A 20798-nucleotide genomic window follows, 5' to 3' on the forward strand; every position below is an offset into this window, starting at 1 on the left:
CATGTTGAAAAGGTTTTAGACCAGCTCATTTTGTCAGAACTTCAAAATCTTTTTTGCCCGAATTTGAAGACACGCACGCGCGCAGGTACGTTTATAGTTTTACAAAGAAAACTCTGTTAACAAAACCCACAAATATTTCGAGCACTGCTAAAATTTGAAGGGTTTGTGTCTACTTACCAGTTATGATTGTGTGAACCCTATATAGCTGTATAGTGTACGACCCTCTTCTCTCGACGTAACAACTAACCCCCCCTCCCAGCGTGCCCCCCGAAAATAAAATGAATGAATGATCCCCCTAGGCGAGCCCCGTAGCCTATGCTGAAATATTCCGGCAAACTGCTAACCGTAGACTTTTTTTTTTTAACCATATATTTCCATCATTCTACCTGCAAAATTACCTGTATTTCATGTCAAAATGCGTAGTAATTCGTTTGTCACCCTATATAGCTGTTCGCAGCCCGGTACCAGCTCCCCTCTTGATCAAACCCCCCTGTCCCCCCCCCCCCCGAGCGAGTTTTAACGACTCAATGGATAGGTGTAAGGCCACTACACCCTCTTCTCTCGCTAACCACTAACAATTAACAACTAACCCACTGTTCTGGACAGACAGCCCAGATAGCTGAGGTGTGTGTCCAGGACAGCGTGCTTGAACCTTAACTGGATATAAGCACGAAAATAAAATGAATGAATGATCTATAACCAAACACTAGGCGAGCTCTTTACCAGTAGCCTATGCCCCTCTCAAAAATAAAACAAAACCAGTTACTCATCGTTATGGTCAAACTACAGATAACTCTTTGAACCTCTATTCGAAAAATAGTTAACTACAGTTATCTCCCTTGAGTTATATAAAACATGACTTCATGTGTGATAATAACCATACAAATGTCCGTCTAGCTCTCAAACGGCAGAGTAGAGTACTCTGGCTACATCCCAGGATACAGGGGTGCAGAAAGTACTCGCCCGCTCGCCAAATGTGAGTAAAAGTTCTGACGGACGAGTTAAAAAATGGAACAACCAGTCCGACGGGCGATCTGTTTTTGTGGGGCTTTTCTGACTGACTGTAATTTTCCATCGAATCTGCAACAGAGCATCGGTTATGCCAGCATTTAAAACCATCCAAACAAGCTGTTCAGAACGATGACGAAATACGTAATACATGTACAGCATTGACAATAGAGGACTTCGGAGTTCCAAATAATCAACTGCGTAAGCACGACAGTTAGGAAACCGAGTCGGTCAAAGGTCGGTACTACTTAGAAATGGATTCTTTACATTCAAATTATTTTGCCGGTTATGAATAGATTGGTCTGTTAAATACTTGTGGGATGTCACTTGAATTTTGTAAATCTCTATGAAAGAAATGATTTGTCAATCAAGTTCTGGCGGATTAGTACAAATTCTGACAGGCTAGTAAATTTTAGTTGGTACTAACTAGTCTGGCTGGCTAGTGAAATATTTTCCATTTCTGCACCCATGAGGATAGCACATACATGTACAACAACCTTTGATATACCAGTCGTGGTGCACTGGCTGGAACAAGATATATACCGATGGGCCCATCCGATGGGGATCAATCCAAAACAGCGCCCGTGCTTATAAAACTTTAAGTCTAGACTTTAATAAAGTCCAAACTTTAACGTAATGCTATTTGAATGGCGTTGCCATGACGTTAAAGTCTGGACTTTGTTACAGTCTAGACTTTAAGGTTTATAAGCACGGGACCAGATCGTGCATCAGGCGAGTGTTTTACTACTGGTCTAAGTCATCACCACTGATAGGACGTTACCAAGCCTAAAGCTCTATCCTAACCGGACGCGATTGATTATTTTAGAAATCATTGATTTCCATTGCCGCATCCTAACTGCATGCGCGCGACGCGACAGATTTATATGTCGTGTCGCAAGCTAGTTACGGTATTGTAACGGAAACTTTCGCCTACGTCTCGGAAGATCGTGTCGATGTCAGAGCTACGTTATCGTATCTAGTCGCACGACGATTTCTAAAATAATCGCTCGCATCGCTGACGGCCGGTTAGGACGCAGCTTAAGATAACTGAATGGTAGTGGGAGTTAAAACAAGAATCAGGTCAGTCAGACATAAGGCTGGTAGGTACAGGGTTCGCAGCCCGGTAACGGCTCCCACCCAGAGCGAGTTTTAACGACTCAATGGGTAGGTGTAAGACCGCTACACCCTCTTCTCTCTCGCTAACCACTAACCAACTAACAACTAAACCACTGTGCTGGACAGACAGCCCAGATAGCTGAGGTGTATGTGCCCAGGGCAGCGTGCTTGAACCTTGATTGGATATAAGCACGAAAAAAAAATATAATTAAAATTAGCTCCACTATTACAGGTAGACTAGACCCAGTAGAACTAATTTGAATCAGATTGGCACGAAAATAAGTTGAAATTAATATTGTCAGGACAAATGAACTATACAGAATGAGTACCTGTATGATGAGACATTTAACAGAAGTCATTTTGTATGACTATGATAGACCCACTGTGCATCAGGCAAGCGATTTACTACTGGGCTACATTGATCCAGCCCCTTCAGTTTATGTATGATATTGTTACAAATAAGAAGAGAGCTGATGATAAAAATATTAATTTACAAATTATGCTCGGTTTTCGTAATAGACTCGAAATAGAAGCAGTTTTTTTTTTGGTCCTAAAACGCAGTTTTAAATGTACGACTGAGTTATTTCAGGGATATGTGCAAAGGGGAGGGTTTTGGCGGTAACCCCCCCCCACACACACACACACACACACACACACATCACACTTGTAAGGTTTATAAGCACGGGGCCAGGTCTAGCTGGTCATCACCTAGGAACAGCCAGTCGTATATCTTTAAAATGTTAATAAACGTACATGTGTTAACACCAACGGGTGTGTAAGAAACGTAATTGGCAGATGATATATGGGACGTTAATTAAGGCAGGAAGAATAGTAATCCGAAGGGACGTAGAAAGTGTGGTTCTTTCTATGCTCGAATATTGTTACATACCCCATATATAGCTGGTATTAAAAAGTTTTGCTCAACCGAAATAGTGCAACAAATGGACACAATCCAAAAATGTATAACCTACCGTACTCACTAAATCCCGGTTGAAGTGCTTGCATCATTATTAACAAAATAAATCTTCCAACGACAACATAAAATATTTGCCCGCCATTTTAAATTTGCTAAATGGAGGGAAGCAACTTGCCCTACACATTAAGAAAAGTATTGACTTAATGTGGGCCCGACACTACACAATAGGAGACAATATCTCTACCTCCAAGATCTTTGAGCAAAACCTTTCCCATCTCAACGCTGGTAGGGTTGTGGAATCTGTCGAACAGTACACCTGGCAGACAACCTTCTCCAAGCCAGTTACCTGCAGAGGGGCGGGATTTTGCTCAGTCGGTCGAGTGCTCGCTTGAGATGCTTGCGTCGCAGGATCGAACCAACTCAGTGGATCCATTCAACTAGTTGCGTTTGTTCTCGTTCCAACCAGTACACCACAACAGTTTTTGCTCGTCCCAACCAGTACACCACAACAGTTTTTGCTCGTCCCAACCAGTTCACCACAACTGTTTCTGCTCGTCCCAACCAGTGCACCACACCTGTTTCTGCTCGTCCCAACCAGTGCACCACAACTGTGTTTAGCTCGTCCCAACCAGTGCACCACAACTGTGTTTGCTCGTCCCAACCAGTGCACCACAACTGTGTTTTCCTCGTCCCAACCAGTGCACCACAACTGTGTTTCCTCGTCCCAACCAGTGCACCACACCTGGTTAAAGCTCGTGGTATGTGTTTTCCTGTCTGTGGGATGATCCCCGCCGGTGGGCCCATTCTCGTTCCAGCCAGTGCACCACGACTGGTGAAAGGTCGTGGTATATCTGTGTGGTCCTTAACCATGTCTGACGCCATATAACCGTAAATAAAATGTGTTCGAGTCCGTCATTAAATAAAACATTTCCTTCCTTTCCCATTTAATTATATATTTTTAACGTCATTTTGCCATATGATTGCAGCTGGTAATAGGACTATGACAACGAGTGGAATGCAATACAGTGGCATGATTTGGCATCCACGTTCAGCGCTGGAATTAAGATTTACTTTATTCCTCAGTCTCATTATCATCTATAGTCTGTCCCATCCTCATACAAAAATGTTTCTTCTAAATAATTTCAGTTTTGTTTGACGTAAGAAGAAAAGTAAAAGGTGTTGTTTTTTTTTTGGAAATAACAAAAAATACTATTTGTGTCCAACTTAGAAAACAATTGGCTCAGAAATAAATAACTTGCAGTCAATGCCACAGCATGAAACAAGGCGTTCCCTGTGGGACGGACTATAGTGTAAGTGTCGGGTACTCGGGTTCGGGTAATTTGACTCTTGAGTACTAGTCCAATATTTTGGTTTGAACTCGTGAATGCCCTACATGTAGGCATCAATCCAGGTCTTCTTAGTGATGCCCACAAATATCCAATTTCAGTCATCGCCGGAGTAATAAACGACCCTTTGATATTTGTGACGTCCAACCACTCATTCCTCCACATCAGTTCCCCAATACTTCGTGCCCTTGACAGTTACAAACTTGAGATGAGCGACCGACCTCGGTGACGTCGTAGGTTAGCCATCGGATATAAGGCTGGTAAGTACAGGGTTCGCAACCCGGTACCTGCTCCCACCCAGAACGAGTTTTAACGACTCAATGGGTAGATGTAAGACCACTACACCTTCCTCTCTCTCACTAACCCACTGTCCTGGACAGACAGCCCACATAGCTGAGGTGTGTGCCCAGGATAGCGTGCTTGAACCTTAATTGGTTATAAGCACGAAATATTAAGTCGAGACACCCGACAGCACCCACTTTCAGCTAAGCTTCGGCAAACTCCGGACAGCAGAATTCTAAGTTCGCCGACCTATATCGTGACGTTGCGTCACATGATCGCCCACTCAGCCATTCCGTCTTCCAGGGCCCGACAATCACAACAAAAAGTGTTTTGTGTAACGACACCACTAGAGCACATTAATTAATTAATCATCGGCTATTGGATGTCAAATATTTGGTAATTTTATCAGTGTAAGAGAGGAAACCCGCTACATTTTATCATTAGTAGCAAGTGATCTTTATAGGCCTATGCACTATCCCAGACAGGATAGCACATACCACGGCCTTTGGTATGCCAGAGTGGTACACATGCCAAGCAGGCATACGACTCGTAGATGAAATACTTTTTTGACCTTGAGAAAACCTGAATGTAATATTGTTTCTGTGTGCGTGTACCACTGTCGCTTTGGTGATTGTCCACAGCCCAGTGGTAAAGCGCTCAATGGATGCGTTGTCGGTCTGGGATCGATCCCCGTCGGTGGGTCCATTGCGCTATTTCTCGCTTCAACCAGTGCACCACGACTGGTATATCAAAGGCCATGGTATGTGCTTGCTAGATCACTTGCTACTAATGATAAAATGTAGCGGATTTCCTCTCTAACACTGATAAAAGTACCAAATATTTGACATCCAATAGCCGATGATTAATGAATCAATGTGCTTTAGTGGTGTCGTTACACAAAACAAACTTTTTTTTGTGATTGTCGGGCACTTGTCATTTTGAAACGGCCCCTGGAAGACGGAATGGCCGAGTGGGCGATCATGTGACGCAACGTCACGATATAGGTCGGCGAACTTAGAATTCTGCTGTCCGGCTTAGCTGAATGTGGGTGCTGTCGGGTTTCTTTCTGTAGTGCATGTATTAGTGATTAATATCTGAATTTTTTTTTAATCAAGTAACTCGAAAATGGTCGATGTAAATGTATTTGACGTCAAACATAGGATTGTTGTGGTATTAGAGCGGAAATCTTTGACAACTTTTTGGTTGTCGGCAATTGCCAAAAAAAATACATAGCTTGGTCTCCGACTGTAATGAGAGCGTGCTTATGTCCAAATATCCGTCTAGCTCTCTTACAGTCAGAGTACTCGGGCTAGTTTTCTCTGAATGTGCACGTAAAGCCCTCTAACCTGACCTGCACAGCCTAGCTATGCCACACATAGGCGTAGTACGTTTAGGGTATTTGAAGCAGCAGAAAAAATCCCATATATGTTGCCTATTCAGTTAATCAGTATATTGGAGAGGCATTTTTAGACTTGCCAATCCACTTCATTTGAATAAATATTGTTTAAAAAAACAAAAACATGTCGTCACGCCCGTGGTATTCCAAACTATGACAGAATCATGCCTATAAATTTGATGATTTATGATTAAGGAATCATAATTAAAATAATGAACAATTTATATGTATTTCCCGCCAACATTTCAATCCAGTGTGAGTCTATCTTTGTGACGTCATGTATTGGTAATCTTGGAAACAGAGTAAAACATGTTTATATAGGCTAGCATAGACCTAGTCTATGAATACAATGTTATATGTTATGACTGGCGTTTGACGAGTTGTATTAACGTTTCCATGACAACTTAAATATCAAATCAAAATTATTACTAACAAAAACCCAATAATGTTGGTCAAATTAAGTCATGGTGACAAGATGGGGAGGGGTGGTGTTAATCCCCGGGTAGGTAGGTGGATGGGTGGTAATGACTTTGACACAAGAATTTACTTGTAGTAATATTAGAGATAGTGTTTTGCAAAATGTTAAATAATAATTTTAATGGGGTAATGGGGGTAATAACAATAGTGCTGTTAAAAACACAAAGTGAAAGAATGCATTCTTTTATTTTTATATTTATTTTATTTATAAACATATCACATGCATTTAAATATATAATATTGGAAGCATATATAGTTAAAAAGTAGTTTTAAATTCAATGACTATTCCTCACAAGCGTCAGACCGTTTCATAACAGTTCCATCAACAGTGTTTTATCTTTTTGATTTCAATGATTTAATGTAAGGTGTCTCTCCAGTATGAACTCTCTTGTGTTTTGTCAAGGGACTTGACTCATTAAACTGTTTCCCACACACATCACACTTGTAAGGTGTCTCTCCAGTATGAATTCTCTTGTGTCTTGTCAAGTTAACTGACTGATTAAACTGTTTCCCACACACATCACACTTGTAATGTGTCTCTCCAGTATGAATCCTCTTGTGTGTTGTCAAGGTATTTGATCTATTAAACTGTTTCCCACACACATCACACTTGTAAGGTGTCTCTCCAGTATGAATTCTCTTGTGTGTTGTCAAGTGAACTGACTGATTAAACTGTTTCCCACACACATCACACTTGTAAGGTTTCTCTCCAGTATGAATTCTCTTGTGTCTTGTCAAGGTTCTTGAATCACTAAACTGTTTCCCACACACATTACACTTGTAAGGTTTCTCTCCAGTATGAATTCTCTTGTGTCTTGTCAAGTGACTTGAAACATTAAACTGTTTCCCACACACATCACATTGTAAGGTGTCTCTCCAGTATGAATTCTCTTGTGTCTTGTCAAGGTACTTGAATGATTAAACTGTTTCCCACACACATTACACTTGTAAGGTGTCTCTCCAGTATGAATTCTCTTGTGTGTTGTCAAGTTAACTGACTGATTAAACTGTTTCCCACACACATCACACTTGTAATGTGTCTCTCCAGTATGAATCCTCTTGTGTGTTGTCAAGGTATTTGATCTATTAAACTGTTTCCCACACACATCACACTTGTAAGGTGTCTCTCCAGTATGAATTCTCTTGTGTGTTGTCAAGTGAACTGACTGATTAAACTGTTTCCCACACACATCACACTTGTAAGGTTTCTCTCCAGTATGAATTCTCTTGTGTCTTGTCAAGGTTCTTGAATCACTAAACTGTTTCCCACACACATTACACTTGTAAGGTTTCTCTCCAGTATGAATTCTCTTGTGTCTTGTCAAGTGACTTGAAACATTAAACTGTTTCCCACACACATCACACTTGTAAGGTTTCTCTCCAGTATGAATTCTCTTGTGTCTTGTCAAGGTACTTGAATCACTAAACTGTTTCCCACACACATCACACTTGTAAGGTGTCTCTCCAGTATGAATTCTCTTGTGTCTTGTCAAGTGAACTGACTGATTAAACTGTTTCCTACACACATCACACTTGTAAGGTGTCTCTCCAGTATGAATTCTCTTGTGTGTTGTCAAGTGACTTGAATAACTAAACTGTTTCCCACACACATCACACTTGTAAGGTGTCTCTCCAGTATGAATTCTCTTGTGTCTTGTCAAGTTAACTGACTGATTAAACTGTTTCCCACACACATCACACTTGTAATGTGTCTCTCCAGTATGAATCCTCTTGTGTGTTGTCAAGGTATTTGATCTATTAAACTGTTTCCCACACACATCACACTTGTAAGGTGTCTCTCCAGTATGAATTCTCTTGTGTGTTGTCAAGTGAACTGACTGATTAAACTGTTTCCCACACACATCACACTTGTAAGGTTTCTCTCCAGTATGAATTCTCTTGTGTCTTGTCAAGGTTCTTGAATCACTAAACTGTTTCCCACACACATTACACTTGTAAGGTTTCTCTCCAGTATGAATTCTCTTGTGTCTTGTCAAGTGACTTGAAACATTAAACTGTTTCCCACACACATCACACTTGTAAGGTTTCTCTCCAGTATGAATTCTCTTGTGTCTTGTCAAGGTACTTGAATCACTAAACTGTTTCCCACACACATCACACTTGTAAGGTGTCTCTCCAGTATGAATTCTCTTGTGTCTTGTCAAGTGAACTGACTGATTAAACTGTTTCCTACACACATCACACTTGTAAGGTGTCTCTCCAGTATGAATTCTCTTGTGTGTTGTCAAGTGACTTGAATAACTAAACTGTTTCCCACACACATCACACTTGTAAGGTGTCTCTCCAGTATGAATTCTCTTGTGTGTTGTCAAGTTAACTGACTGATTAAACTGTTTCCCACACACATTACACTTGTAAGGTTTCTCTCCAGTATGAATTCTCTTGTGTGTTGTCAAGTTAACTGACTGATTAAACTGTTTCCCACACACATCACACTTGTAATGTGTCTCTCCAGTATGAATCCTCTTGTGTGTTGTCAAGGTATTTGATCTATTAAACTGTTTCCCACACACATCACACTTGTAAGGTGTCTCTCCAGTATGAATTCTCTTGTGTGTTGTCAAGTGAACTGACTGATTAAACTGTTTCCCACACACATCACACTTGTAAGGTTTCTCTCCAGTATGAATTCTCTTGTGTCTTGTCAAGGTTCTTGAATCACTAAACTGTTTCCCACACACATTACACTTGTAAGGTGTCTCTCCAGTATGAATTCTCTTGTGTCTTGTCAAGTGACTTGAAACATTAAACTGTTTCCCACACAAATCACACTTGTAAGGTTTCTCTCCAGTATGAATTCTCTTGTGTCTTGTCAAGGTACTTGAATCACTAAACTGTTTCCCACACACATCACACTTGTAAGGTGTCTCTCCAGTATGAATTCTCTTGTGTCTTGTCAAGTGAACTGACTGATTAAACTGTTTCCTACACACATCACACTTGTAAGGTGTCTCTCCAGTATGAATTCTCTTGTGTGTTGTCAAGTGACTTGAATCACTAAACTGTTTCCCACACACATCACACTTGTAAGGCGTCTCTCCACTATGAATTCTCTTGTGTCTTGTCAAGTGAACTGACTGATTAAACTGTTTCCCACACACATCACACTTGTAAGGTTTCTCTCCAGTATGAATTCTCTTGTGTGTTGTCAAGTTAACTGACCGATTAAACTGTTTCCCACACACATCACACTTGTAAGGTTTCTCTCCAGTATGAATTCTCTTGTGTCTTGTCAAGGTACTTGAATCACTAAACTGTTTCCCACACACATCACACTTGTAAGGTGTCTCTCCAGTATGAATTCTCTTGTGTCTTGTCAAGTGACTTGAAACATTAAACTGTTTCCCACACACATCACACTTGTAAGGTTTCTCTCCAGTATAAATTCTCTTGTGTCTCGTCAAGGTACTTGAATCACTAAATTGTTTCCCACACACATCACACTTGTAAGGTGTCTCTCCAGTATGAATTCTCTTGTGTCTTGTCAAGTGACCTGAAACATTGAACTGTTTCCCACACACATCACACTTGTAAGGTTTCTCTCCAGTATGAATTCTCTTGTGTGTTGTCAAGTGACTTGAAACATTAAACTGTTTCCCACACACATCACACTTGTAATGTGTCTCTCCAGTATGAATTCTCTTGTGTGTTGTCAAGTGACTTGAAACATTAAACTGTTTCCCACACACATCACACTTGTAAGGTTTCTCTCCAGTATGAATTCTCTTGTATCTTGTCAAGGTACTTGAATGATTAAACTGTTTCCCACACACATCACACTTGTAAGGTTTCTCTCCAGTATGAATTCTCTTGTGTGTTGTCAAGTTAACTGACTGATTAAACTGTTTCCCACACACATCACACTTGTAAGGTGTCTCTCCAGTATAAATTCTCTTGTGTGTTGTCAAGTCACCTGACTGATTAAACTGTTTCCCACACACATCACACTTGTAAGGTTTCTCTCCAGTATGAATTCTCTTGTGTTTTGTCAAGTCACTTGACTGATTAAACTGTTTCCCACGCATATCACACTTGTAAGGTTTCTCTCCAGTATGAATTATCTTGTGTGTTGTCAAGTTAACTGACTGATTAAACTGTTTCCCACACCCATCACACTTGTAAGGTTTCTTTCCAGTATGAATTCTCTTGTGTTTTGTCAAGTCACTTGACTGATTAAACTGTTTCCCACGCACATCACACTTGTAAGGTTTCTCTCCAGTATGAATTCTCTTGTGTGTTGTCAAGTTACCTGAATCATTAAACTGTTTCCTACACACATCACACTTGTAAGGCGTCTCTCCACTATGAATTCTGGTATTTTTTGTCACGTTTTCACAAGTATTTACCCCCTTTCTGCGCACATCACCATTGTTAAGTGTTTTTTCTGTACACATTCTCACATGTTTTGTTAATTCACCTGACTGACTAAATTCTTTCTTACACACTTCACATTTGAAACATTTCACATCTAAAAGAGTTGATGAAGTTTTCTTCAGTGAATCAGACTTATTCTCACATAAACAATTCTTTAAACATTTCGTTTCTGGATGCAGTTTCTTGTCAGTATTCAAACCTGAATTACGTTTTTCTCCTAACAATTGAGGCTTTGGACACTGTTTTTTTTTTATATCATGAACATTATTTTTCACAGGTACCGCAGTTCTGCAAAATTCTACTCTCTCTACAGATGGGAGATTTTCAACTTTACCAATAATTTTTCTTGTACATTCAGTCCTTTGCATTTTATCCCAGTGAGATCTTTGCAGATGCTTTTGAAGAAATTCTGAATTTGAATATCCTCTAATACAGTAGGCACAGGAATACACACCTGTAATGAAAAAGAAAGAAAAATATTTTTGGAACAATTTTTAATGATATTAATTAATTATAAAACATTTTTAAAAGTAGACAAATTTGCTCCTTTTGCTCAGCAACAGATGAAGTGGTGAGTTGGAGGAAAATTGGGGCAGTGTTTCTGCCAGAAAGAAATTTTGGGGTTTGGTGTTTTGGAACTGAATGCAACCAGTCATGGGGGGCTGGCTCTTCCCCAAAAAGAAAATATGTTACATTTAGGGTTATGGTTAAGAAAATCTGCAAAAACATTTGGTATGGCGCCATACCCGTTTTACCCTCTGGCAGAAACCCTGTGAGGGTGGGGTGTTTGGGTTGGGCTCTCTGTTAATAAAACCAAAAATAACTATGGTACAAAAATAAAACAGACAAACTAGGTCAAGTATAACAAGTAAATCAAATCCAACCAGAAGACGAGTTGCTTCTAGGATTAATATTGGGAGCATGGTGAGTGGGGGCTGGTGGATGTCTAAATAGTATAAGAAAAATCTTACCAAGTACAAAGATCAGTAAGGGTGGGGCGAGATTACCATTTTACAACTATACTGCAATACAAAAGTCCCTATACAATATATCACGGTACACTTTTCGAGAACCATTTTTCACAGTACACTTTTTGAGAACCAGTTTTTACAGTACACTCAGGAATTTCTGTGACACTGATGGGAAATATTTGTCAAACAAATGCCGTAATTATTGTGAACATATTTCTGTGCATTATTTCATTACATTTTAACACTTCATATAAATTGGCCATTTATTTGGAAAGATGTAATATATATTTAACTTAAAGTAAGATAACCAACACAGTAAGTCACAGCCATAGAACTATTCAGGAATTACATTGATTTGGTGGTTTTGTGGCAAGAGTTACAGCAGATAGCATTTGTTCAGCAGGTTTGTTTGTATTGTGAGGTGTGCAAAAATGACTTATCACCATTGTCTAATTGAGTTATAGTTACTACTGGTGCTTGAGAATTTTTAAATTATTAAATTTTGTATTTGGCAGGTGTGTTGTCAATTTGTTTTTTCTTTCTTCTGTGTAGTTATTTACATCTGCTATCAGGAAGCAGTGGTAGAGGACTTGCCTGAGGTGCAATGTTTTTTTTCAGCTCGACACCCAACTGGTCAGTGTCTTTATTTTAATACAGGGGGTGAGACATAGCCCAGTGGTAAAGCACTCGCTTGATACACAGTCGGTTTGGGATCGATCCCCGTCAGTGGGCCAATTGGGCTATTTCTCGCTCCAGCCAGTGTACAACGACTGGTACATTAAAGGCTGTGGTATGTGCTCTCCTGTCTATGGGATGGTGCATATAAAAGATCCCTTGCTGCTAATAATAAAAAAAAGGAGTAGCCCATGAAGTGGCAACAGCAGGTTTCCTCTCTCAGTATCTGTGTGGTCCTGTATGTCAGACGCCATATAACCATAAATAAAATGTACTGTTGAATGCGTCATTAAATATAACATTTCCTTCTTAATTTTAATACATCAAAGACTGTAACAAGTCTTAAGTTTTATTTTATTTATCTTTTTGAAGTGCAATATATATAAACAATCCCTTGTTGGTTTTCTGAATGAGTATCATGCTGTACGTAGCAACAGGATTCTTCTCTTCATTTGATAAAGTGTCGAAATAACTGTTAAACACCAAAAACCCATAGTTTAAAATGTGAAAAGGTGTCATTACACAAGCACTAATTGTGGAATGGAATAACCCCCAGTGAGTTTATAAAAGGGTGTTTAATTCTACGACCCATCACACTTCAGATGCACAAGTTGCTGACAAATATTTTAAATCACATTACAATTTGTACTGTTACCACCGTACCTTTTATGGTAGTCTTTTTCATATGTTTTGCTGTCCACTGTTTGGGACTGATTCCCAGTACCTTTGCGTACTCCTGGCCATACCAAACTAAGAGCTCCGAGCCTGGCTCGATTGGTTTAAATGACCTGTAGTAAATCTGCCCACTGAACTGATAGGCTGTCACGTTTTGTTCTTCCTCAGTGCGAGCACAGTTCACGTATCGCATCCAGTTGGACTGAGACGGGTCACGTGCATCAACAAAGTGAGACAGTCTGCCAGTATCATTATAGATCTGGTGAAAGAAAACAGTATGAATATAAAGGCTTAAAAAAGTTAAAGTATAAGTTTGTTTTTGTTAATCACACCACTAGAGCACATTGGTTAATTAATCAACTATTGGATGTCAAACATTTGGTAATTCTGACAGTCTTCAAATGAAACCCACTACATTTTCCTATTAACAGAGTCTGACACTTAGGGACTGACACTTAAGGTCCACATTCCATACAAGTGATTCCGTGTGCTGGATATATTCCATATTTGACAGTTATGGCCCATCAAAGTCAAACTTGATCCATAACTCTACATGATAAACCTACATACAAACTTTCAGCTCAATATCTTGAGGCATTGCCGAAAACAAAATCTAAAAAAAACTAAGTGGGACAGACAGACGGACAGAAGCAAAACCTATAGTCCCTTCCTGTTGGACTGGTAGGGGACTAACAAGGGCTAATAAACACACTGAATTAACAGTCACCATCAGCAGTGTGCTTCGAAAACAGTTGCCAAATTCATCTGTGACAGCAGTTTTTATCATTAATTGGAATTTACTTTCAAATTGGTATTCATACTATTATTGGTACTAAACTGCCATCATATATGCAGTGATCTGAATTTCATATACTCTTAGAGGAAACCAGTTACATTTATCCATTAGTAGCAAGTGATCTTTTATATGCATTATCCCAGACAGAATAGCACATACCACGGCCTTTGATATACCAGTCGTGGTGCACTGGCTGGAATGAGAAATAGCCCAATAGGGATCAATCCCAGCAAAAATGTGTTCAGTGTACCATCCAATTAAAAATTTGTTTTCCTAACAACATTGTCAAAAATCAAATCCAACAACCTGCCAACAATAGCCAGATGCATGTGCTTTGTCGATGTCTTTTTCACAAATGCCTCCATACGGTCCAAACTGTGTTCGGCTTGGAAAGAACTTGTCAGCCCAAACACCTAAACCAGCATTTGGAATTCCAGACTTCCGGATAGATAGACCTGCAGGAAGAGTAGAGCTGGCTCTATCCTTGTTCTTCACAGTGTTTGGAACCTATAAAAGAAATACATGTATATGTCTGTATAAAACTCTTTACTGCTACAAGAACTGTTAATATTTATTTCCTTATGGGGCTGTTATAAACTTATCACATAAGGGGCCAGAACAGGCAATTTGTTTTTTAATGACATACTGAAAAATATGTTTTTAAAAGTAGATTTTTTGTTGTCAACTGTTTAATATATAACAATTTGTCATCCAAAATATTTTGTGAAAATGTAAGGAAATATTTATAAATTTTACTTCTTTTTTTGTTGTTGGAATTTGTATGGGTTTATCATTCAAGGGAATTAATTGCAGGTATGAATCAGTATACTATGGAAATTCGTTAACCTGGACACCTTTATGAAATGCCATACTGTCCAGACTATTGAGGTGTTGCCATATCTTCCTATGTATTCTTCGCACTGGTATTTAATGCACATGCACACACTCCACTCTGAACAAAAAACCAAAAACCCCTATGAATGACTAGTTATGACTGCAAGATGTACCATACTTTTCTCACCAAAATTAACTAAAATGGAAAAGCAGTGGTATATTCAAATATACTCGTTGACTTAACCTTCTGACTACTGCAGAGGAGATATCACGTCAGTCGACATACTGTACACTGTACAGTGCATTCCCCACCATTTTGCACACGGCACTCACCGGAAACAGATGTGTAATACAGCAGATTTCTTAACAAGATGTTTTTTTGTTTATGTTTTTCAATGGAAAATACCTTTGAATTTTGAGTTCAAAAAGTTGTTTTTAACAAGTATTTTCGTTTAACAACAATGGCGGCACATCACGGTTATTTTCAGGGCTCGATAGCTGATTGTAACAGCTAATTTGATAATAAATTTGATCGTTTTGCCAACAATGAAAATCACCAAATATTGGGATATGAATCATAGTTTGTCTTTAAAAAATATTATGGTCAGAAAACCAGTTATCAGGAATAATGGACATAAATACTGGACAGCTGGCCACAAATGCCCACAAGTAAATGTAACTTTTTCAAATTTTTTGCCTAATTTTAATCAATATTAACTTATCACAAAAATTCGTAAAAGCAACAAAAATAATACTTACTGATTCAAATATGAACTTTATTTTATGTATTTCTAAAACATTTAAGGTTATATATGCATGTAAAAATTATAAATTTGTACCCACTCAACGTGGTTTTTGTCAAAAATTAATCCAGTAGTCTAAAGGTTAAAATGGTTTGGATGCTCGAGCATCAGTCACTAAACAAATGTTTTTTCCATTTGACTAATCAGTCTAAATTTGTTAGGTCTTCATAGTCCAGTGTTACAGTTGTATAGAAGTGTTGTAACTGCCTAGCCTAGGTTATTCAGACCAATATGTGCTGTTAAACATTTCTTTCCTTTCAAAATTATAATGTTAATTACCTGTGTATCTCGTTAGTTATTGTAAAATACTTTATTTGTGCAGGATTAAATTTTCGTGATTTAATGAAAATGAATCAGTTCGCCAACATTTATTTTCTTAAATCCCCCATCCCTCTACCAAATAAAAAAGTACTGGTACTAATGTTAATAATTTTGACGTTTTCTACGATTATAGTGTTGCTGTACATGCCCAACCAAGATTTTTTTCACTTCCAAGTTTTAACATACTGTAACATTGACTTCCGTTTTTGCTTTCATTGCCAGCACCCATACAAAACTTAGTATTCTTTATTATCATGTAATATATATTGTTTCTTGGTATAAAGTTTTAATTGTTGCATTGTTATACTGTCCCCGTGCAGCAGAAAGTAACATGGTCTCAGGTCTGATTGAACGTGACTACATGTTTAACTTTTTTTTAAACGTCCAATTTTCATTAGCTTTTAATTTTGCATACAATTTATTTTCACAAATTTTATTCAAACAAGAACACACTGCAGCTGGCCTTTGAACGATGAGTTTGTGCTTAACACCTGTCTTGTTGGATGTCCCCACACCCCCACAACTCTAGGGGCTATGATCTGAACATTTGGCACTCTCTCGACTTTTGCTCAGAAGGAGAAATGCGCCAGGGGTAGTACAGGTGAGGTCAAAGTTGGCGGCTCAACCACCAGCAGGAACTCTTCTGTGTTGCCACCCCCGGCTAGGGAAGACATGCTAGGAGCGGCCATCACGGGCTGTACCGGTTACCGACTCAACACAAGCTAGGGGCGACTAACCAAAACTGGCGGCTTAACTGCGGTTCCTTCTGTTCAAGCGCCTCCTGTGGAGCCAACAACAGGAATGGCAGTTCCAGCCAGCCTCACCGCTCAAGGTGAACAAATGGAAGGCGGCCTCACCACTTGAGGACTGACACATCTCCATCTCATCGTGCATCAGTCTCCACAACCCATCACGGTCAAGGAGAGTTCAACTTGTGTGCACCCAAACTGCATGCTCGATGAAAGAACTTCATCAGAGCGAACGTGAAGGACCTGAGGAAGCCGTTTTCGAATCACCAGGATCATCATTTCGCCCTACTACCAAGTAACGATGGGGACTTCAACATCCACGGCATCACACTCAAACATGGAGTGGAAGCTATCGCTATCACCAAACACCAGGAAGGAAGATATACCCAGGGACTCCTTGTTAGGGAGATGGACAATACCACCATCCACTGCCTGGCCAAGATGATCTTCAGCAGGGAGTACCCGGATGTACTCAGGCAGATAGCTTTGTCCAACATCAGGCACATGTATGACTCTCTAGAATCAAGGGATTTCCTGTAATCCCCCTAGGCACCAACCTTCCTATAAACTTTTGCCTCCAGGTAAGGGCTTATATAGTCGGACTTCAATTTTTTTTTGCTCGGATTCAAAAATTTATGTTTATTGTTTTCATATAAATAGTTCAACACACTTTATTTTGGTAGCACATCTAACTTGCTCAAATCACTTTACATTTTCGGCTGAGCAATCAAATTTAATTTTTTGGATTGAAGTTTTTTTTTATTCCAGACATAATTTAGAATGAATCAGTTCAGCTTTTCCAAATTCTGCCCACTTCAAACTTAGCCCCCGGCATGGCCACCCTCCCGTCCCAGACTTAGTCACTGGCGAAGTCAAGAGATTAAGCCTGTAAGGGGCGTGTTCGAAACCTTTGTGGTATATGAGCACCTTAAGCTAGTTACCGTACCTTCAAACGTGAAAATAAAGTATTTTACAGTAATTACCTCGGTATCTTCCACAATATTTAGAGGTCCGTGTACTGGGCAATCACCATCATACTCTTTTCCACAGTCTTCACAATCTTGAAAACAAAAATAAAAGCAGCCAAGATAATCTATGAAACAAAATATAGTTGTCGTTATGCAACCGCAAACTGTGTAACTCAAATGTTTTGTTTCATTTCGTTTAACTTCAACATTTCAGACCAATTATGATTCCTGTCTTCAGGTCATACCATACAAAACAATGTTAACGCGACAATGGTAAAGTTTGTGGCTAAAAATAACACATAACAACCAAGCTATATGACCCATAAATAAGAATACTACCACAACTTGATCCCCCAAATATTAACTGAACAAAGCGGAACTTTTCAGTTGTTTTTGCAACATCCCTACCTACCAAGTCTGCACAAAATTGTACTGTTTTACAGGTACGCCATACGTTTCAAGCACAATTTAGGGTATTTAACACAATGGTACTGGACAAAATGAACATCCACTCAAAGGCCTAATTAACTCATTAAACTCTCACAACTTTGCGATCTCACAAGGATGATATTGTGTGCCACAGTAAGTGCTTCATGTGAGAAAAAAACAGTAAAACATACATTGTAATGAATTTGTCAAAAGTTAAAACTTTAAAGAAAAAATTTTTGTCTGAATTTAGACAGGTATGAGGACACCATTTTTTTTATCTAAATTTCCAGGACACAATAAAATTTAATATGGTGTTTTCCCAGGATTTTAAGATCACAAATGAAAATGTATTAAATTTTTCCACTGCGTAAGACTTTCAATTTCTCTAAAACTTTCCAGGTGAGTGTCCAGGGAAACTGGAGTCAGCACATACCTTTTCTTGGTCATGAGACACTGGTAGCAGTGTTTTTACCAGAAATGTTTCCCCATATAAAACGGCCTGTAGTTTACACAAAAATATAGGTCACTATCTCCACAATACTGCAGTACTCACATAAAAAGCGGTCGTATATCTGGAACCTCAACATTCATGTAGTTTGTAAGACTTCTTGGCCTCATTGGGTACCGATGTCCACAGCACGTTTCTCTTGCAAAAACTTTTAGTACTTTTTGGCGATTTCTTAATATTGCAAATAGAAAGAAAGAATTGTTTTAATGAAACACATTTTGTTACAGATTATAGTAATGAATAAAAATGTTTTAACTTCTTTTACTGCATGCAGGCGAGATATCTCGCCCGACGTCACGTCAAAGTCGATATACTGTACACTGTATACAGGGCACTTTCCCCAATTCAGGGTGAGTGTGGAGGGCTGTTTTGGGCGACACTCACCGGAAACGGAAATATAATTAAAGAAAAAAGATTTTTTTTCAAAATGGTGGCTTTTGTTCATGAGGTTTTTTCAATTGAAAATATCCTTGAAATTTTGCAATCAAAAAGTGGTTTTCTGAAAGTATTTATCGCTTGACAACAATCGGCATAACGGCGGTGTTTTCAGGGTACACCAGTATAGCTGATTGTGACAGCTCCAATTTGATAATAAAATTTGATACACCATTTTACCAACAACGAAAATTACGGCCTGTTGCAATATGGAATGCGTAGTTCGGGTTTAAAAAAAAATTGTCAGGTCAGCAAAACCACGGCCTGCTGTAGTAATACTGGTACACCAGTTTATAGGTCAGCTATCCAATAACGGCCTGTAGTAATACTGGTACACCAGTTTATAGGTCAGCTATCCAATAACGGCCTGTAGTAATACTGGTACACCAGTTTATAGGTCAGCTATCTCCACATCAGTACTCACATAAAAAGCGGTCGTCATCTGGAACCTCAACATTCATGTAGTTTGTAAGACTTCTTGGCCTCATTGGGTACCGATGTCCACACGTTTCACTTTTACTTTTAGTACTTTTTGGCGATTTCTTAATATTGCAAATAAAAAGAAAGAATTGTTTTAATGAAACACATTTTGTTACAGATTATAGTAATGAATGAATGAATGCTTAAAGACACTCTATCCAGCACAAAAAAGCAATTTGACTTGGCTATATATGCTATGGTGTGTCAAACAATAATATATATATTTTTTTAAATATTAACAAAACAGTGTACGTGTACGCATGCAGTACACAGTTCTTAACAGTTAAATCAATTGAAGATGAAGCATACCAAAAGTTCAGAACAAGGAATCAAGTTATGGTGTGCATGCACAACTAATTATCAAAACTACACCAAACACAGCAGACCAGTGAACAATCAAAAGCACTAATGACAAATGAAAAAAACAAAGAGCAAAAGAAAAAAGATGCTTGTAGAATTAAGTTTAATTCACCACTTGTGGAAAACCATAAGAATGTTGCCACCTTGCTCCACTTGGAACAGCACTTAGTGACTTAATTCGGACTCAATGCTAAGATTCATGCTTAGAATAAATCCCAGAGACGTATTTGATGCCCCACTGTCACTAATATTTGCCACCATGCACCCCCCACAAATTATGAAAAAGTTGAATTTCAGGCAGCATGCATAAAAAACACACAATTTTTTGGCCCCTAAAATTTGACTTTGTTATTTGCCCCTGTTTGTGAAAATAGCCCATAAATATGTATTTTGGTCAGTTTATGATAATATACATTCACCAAAATCTATTCACATTTGTACCACGGTTTAAACTTTTTCAATGTGTTTTTAAAACAAACCAAATACCTTTCTTGATACCATACTTGGTTCTGGCTTTGGTGTGGTTCTGTATGGAATTTTGAATGCCTTTTCTGCTGAAATAAAAGAGAAATAATTTTCAGTTTCCTATAGGATGATTACCTTCTTAGGGTTTACGCTGGACTCCAAATATACAGCAATTTGGTAAATTTGATCAGAAAACTAAAATATATAGTCATATTCAAGTAACCTTTAGTTATATTGTTTTTTAAAATAGCCATAAACCGACAAATGTTTTCGAATTAGCTTTTTGGAGAATTGATAATGGCATATATATTTGCCAAATTCAACTTTAAATTGCATTTGGCAAACGACAGCTTAAACATGAATTCTTGCAAAAATAATGTTATCTTCTGAGAA

General features: G+C 38.7%; 1 protein-coding gene and 1 long non-coding RNA gene across 2 annotated transcripts in view; one reads left to right on the forward strand and one right to left on the reverse strand.

The window, feature by feature from the left end:
- LOC121373521 (zinc finger protein 208-like) overlaps window positions 1-20798 on the reverse strand; it is a 59144-nt gene that overhangs the window by 20264 nt on the left and 18082 nt on the right. Inside the window, 8 exon segments of the mRNA XM_041500196.1 lie at window positions 6926-7404; window positions 7407-10442; window positions 10866-11390; window positions 13246-13516; window positions 14360-14560; window positions 17744-17820; window positions 19525-19642; window positions 20427-20494. Coding sequence (XP_041356130.1) covers window positions 6926-7404; window positions 7407-10442; window positions 10866-11390; window positions 13246-13516; window positions 14360-14560; window positions 17744-17820; window positions 19525-19642; window positions 20427-20494 — 4775 coding nt within the window.
- LOC121373522 lies at window positions 6715-7885 on the forward strand. Its single transcript, XR_005958085.1, has 3 exons — window positions 6715-6906; window positions 7410-7615; window positions 7868-7885. It is a non-coding gene; the product is annotated as an uncharacterized LOC121373522 (long non-coding RNA).

Source organism: Gigantopelta aegis, chromosome 5, assembly GCF_016097555.1.
Source record: "Gigantopelta aegis isolate Gae_Host chromosome 5, Gae_host_genome, whole genome shotgun sequence".
Lineage (NCBI taxonomy): Eukaryota > Metazoa > Mollusca > Gastropoda > Neomphalida > Peltospiridae > Gigantopelta > Gigantopelta aegis.